Raw genomic sequence first — 3,399 nt, 5'->3', positions numbered from 1 at the left:
GTGCCAACTTTTCCTGCCAAGGGCGAAACTTAGCCGAGCCTAAGCGGGGCTGTGGGGGGGTATGCGGGGCTGTGCGGGCTGTGCGGGGCTATGCGGGGCTGGCACGCACAGATGTGTCAACGGCAGCCGTGTTTGTGAGCTGGAAGGGAGTTTAGACTACACTGACATTTCAGAGTGCAAACAGATCCCAAACCCGTGTCAGAGCAGAAAAAGCGTCTAACGGAAAACTGACACATATCAAAAAAGGGTCACAAACTTAGAAACAAATGTTGAAAATGCAACACAACGTCTAGTAAGCAACAATAAATGACAGAAAAGGAGACTAATTATTAGTTTAAAAAGTCTTTACAAGTAACGCTGCTCTCAGGTTTTAGTTCTGCAGACATGTATTCCTGTTAGGATGAAGAAAAGTGTTCTGTAATCCAAACATCACAAGCAGCTCAGCCTTTAACTGTTATATACAAAAAGACCCTTCACCTCAAAATATTTTGGGTTAACCTTCTACAATTGAGTCGTGATTCTCTGAATATGCCGGTTGTTGCTCAAACATTGACAGGGTTTCGGTATGCTCCATTGAGCTGGTGACAGTACACTCATAAGACCTGAACCTTTGACCTTTTCAACTTTTAAGATGAGTCTCAGAGATTCCAGCTTGGCCCAGAATGAGTTTTTGGACACATGTTTTGGGGGATTTATAACTGATGCCAGTTAAACCTTAAGGGGGCTATACGTTACTTTCAGTTTGTGTTGATTCTAGCGGCCAAAAGGACAAACGTGGTTGTGGTTTTACCACACCTGCTGTCCTAAAGGTCTTTTCTTTGTGGTGCTGGATTACCATAGGCGTCCATATTGGTGGGTACGGTGATTTTGTCATGAGTCATATTAGCACACTGAACTACATAAAACTAGCCTTCTTCTCACTGTTAGTCTTTTTGTATGTCATTTATGATCATCAGATGAAAAAATGACAGTTTCAGAAATATTTTAAAAGTCACATGTAGTCACTTTAAATGTTTCACTTTTACATCTCTTTGTCGATCGGTACCATCAGACTGACTGACTGACTGAGTGACTGTGTGTGTGTGTGTGTGTGTGTGTGTGTGTGTGTGTGTGTGTTAACAGGCTTTATAATGACTCGTGTGAGGAGCTGCTTCCACTCCAGAGGGGTCCAGTTCTGTGCTGCACCCTGGACCACATCCCACTCATCAGGTCAGTGGTCAGCCCTCTGCAGCTACTCCACCATGAGGACTCTGGTCATTCTGCAAAGTGAAGCTCCTCTTGTATAGAGCAGCAGTTGTCTGGTTCCTGTAAGGGATCATCAGTGAACCGAACCGTAGCTGAGTTCCCATCCATTTGTCACTAGTTAACCAGCAATGAAACTAGCCGAGGACTCTCTTAAAAAAAAAAAAAATAATATCAACAGAAAACATATTGTACGCGTCATGTGACCACGGGCATCGGATAAAGGGAAAAAGCAGCTTGCCTCGCTGGGGTCTGTGGTTTCCCTTCGTAGTTTTGATTTTATTTACTCATTTTAACAATGGAAAAAATACATTTTTTATATGTCGGTGCACATATCACTTGGATCGCAGCTGAGCCTCTGTGAGTAATAAAACAGAGTGCATCTTTGTAATGGATGAGTATGAGTCATGGACTCAATGTGCCATATAGATCATTCAGTAGGTTGCAACAGTACATTTATCAGTCTATAAATATGTTGATGAATATTATGCAACCTCTGGTCACTTCTCAAGCGTAGCGTGAATCAGTCTGTTGTTGCCAGACCTTCCTTCACAGCGCTGTGGAGGAGGGTCTGGCTACCTCACACAGCGAGGGTGATTCTAGGATCAGACCCTGATGAGAATTTGACTCGGTGCCTTGCAAAGCGTTACCCTATTAGTAGAAAGGCTTTTAATTGACAAACAACATATTTGTAATCCATGGCTCAGTTCAAATGGGATCAAAATATAATTAGCCTCTCCCCGTTCATATACTATTGTTCATATTTTTTTGAAAGATAGGTCCCATGAGGTCCATCGGAAGGGGCGACATTTTGGCTTTCTGTTACAATTGTTTGTCCTCTGTCACGGTTCACAAGGTCTCACTTAAAGCACTAACATACCAACAACAAAATATCTAGGGGCTTGAGCCCCACTAAAAGGCATTAAAATTGCCCTTGCCACACAGCAGAAAACATGCTCTGGTTTATTGACATTTCTTTAAACAAATCACAATTGTCATGGGCCTTGCTAAGCGCCGGACAGAGCCACAGTGCTGCTGCAAAATGTCAAATCAACGCGAAAATTAAACGAGCAGAGAGAGAAACACACGTCTTGTGACATAACCGTCTTCTAAGCTCACTGTTATAAATCTCAGTCTACATATCAAACAGGTTACGGGGACATTTGTGCAGTCATGTTAAAGGTCCCATGGCATGAGAATTTCACTTTTATGAGGTTTTTTAACATTAATATCCGTTCCTCCAGCCTGCCTATGCCCCCCCCCCAGTGGCTAGAAATGGTGATAGGTGTAAACCGAGCCCTGGGTATCCTGCTCTGCCTTTGAGAAAATGAAAGCTCAGATGGGCTGAGCTGGAATCTTGCCCCTTATGAGCTCACAAGGAGCAAGGTTACATCCCCTTTCTTTGCCTTGCCCGCCCAGAGAATTTGGCCCACCCATGAGAGAGAGACCTCATGGCTTTCAAACGAGCCAAGTGGCCGTTGGTCAAGCGCCATGCAATGGGACCTTTAAAATAAATGGCACAAGATGCTAACTTAGTGTGTCTCTAATGGAGCTGTGATTGGAGGCGTTGCTGTGATATTGGGGAGCAGCTGCAGGGTTTCTTGTGAGATGAGCCCACGCTTGTCCGTCTGAGGCTCGCTGTCAGAGGAGTGGAGGCCCACCTCTTCACCTCGACAGGAGGAAGACCTTTTGTTGTGTGTAGTGGATCCTTCAACTCTCTTTGAAATGTCGCCACACTGAGTCGCACAATGTAAACTAGAAAAGCTTTTTATTTTTTGTTCTATTCTCCCCATGCTTGCATACCACAACACCCGGAACGATGGACGAGGGGTTCACGTGGCTGTGGATGCGTGGCTTAAATATTTGTATGTTGCTTTTGGTCTATAGATAAAGATCACAGTGTGATTCTTTCCTCGATCTCCCAACAGTCATTTTCCATTTATAAACGTCTTTTCTCTGTTAAACCACATTCAAAGAAAACACAGACATGTTTTTAATGCCACAGAGGAAGTAAGAACACAAATACAGTCGCGCTGTTTTCTTTATGACCACCTCTAAGGGACGGGGAGGTCACAGAACCGAATCTGAACTCGATTGAACTCGCACTTTAACCCACTGAGCCTGCAGACCAGCACACACTGACTAACTCCCCCCCCC

General features: G+C 44.2%; 1 protein-coding gene and 1 long non-coding RNA gene across 5 annotated transcripts in view; one reads left to right on the top strand and one right to left on the bottom strand.

Moving 5' to 3' along the window:
* LOC117936553 overlaps positions 1 to 802 on the bottom strand; it is a 12,050-nt gene extending 11,248 nt beyond the window's left edge. Inside the window, exon 1 of the long non-coding RNA XR_004654975.1 lies at positions 791 to 802. This is a non-coding gene — a long non-coding RNA (uncharacterized LOC117936553). The remainder of the gene's footprint in view (positions 1 to 790) is intronic.
* The window catches only part of LOC117936537 (transmembrane protein 150A-like), a 23,318-nt gene that overhangs the window by 7,359 nt on the left and 12,560 nt on the right, over positions 1 to 3,399 (top strand). For all 4 annotated transcript variants that reach the window (XM_034859692.1, XM_034859691.1, XM_034859690.1 and 1 more), the window contains one exon: positions 1,123 to 1,209. In XM_034859692.1, the coding sequence (XP_034715583.1) occupies positions 1,123 to 1,209 (87 nt within the window). The remainder of the gene's footprint in view (positions 1 to 1,122; positions 1,210 to 3,399) is intronic.

Source organism: Etheostoma cragini, chromosome 21 (genome assembly GCF_013103735.1).
Source record: "Etheostoma cragini isolate CJK2018 chromosome 21, CSU_Ecrag_1.0, whole genome shotgun sequence".
NCBI classification, from domain to species: domain Eukaryota; kingdom Metazoa; phylum Chordata; class Actinopteri; order Perciformes; family Percidae; genus Etheostoma; species Etheostoma cragini.
This window is presented reverse-complemented; position numbering and strand designations above follow the sequence as displayed.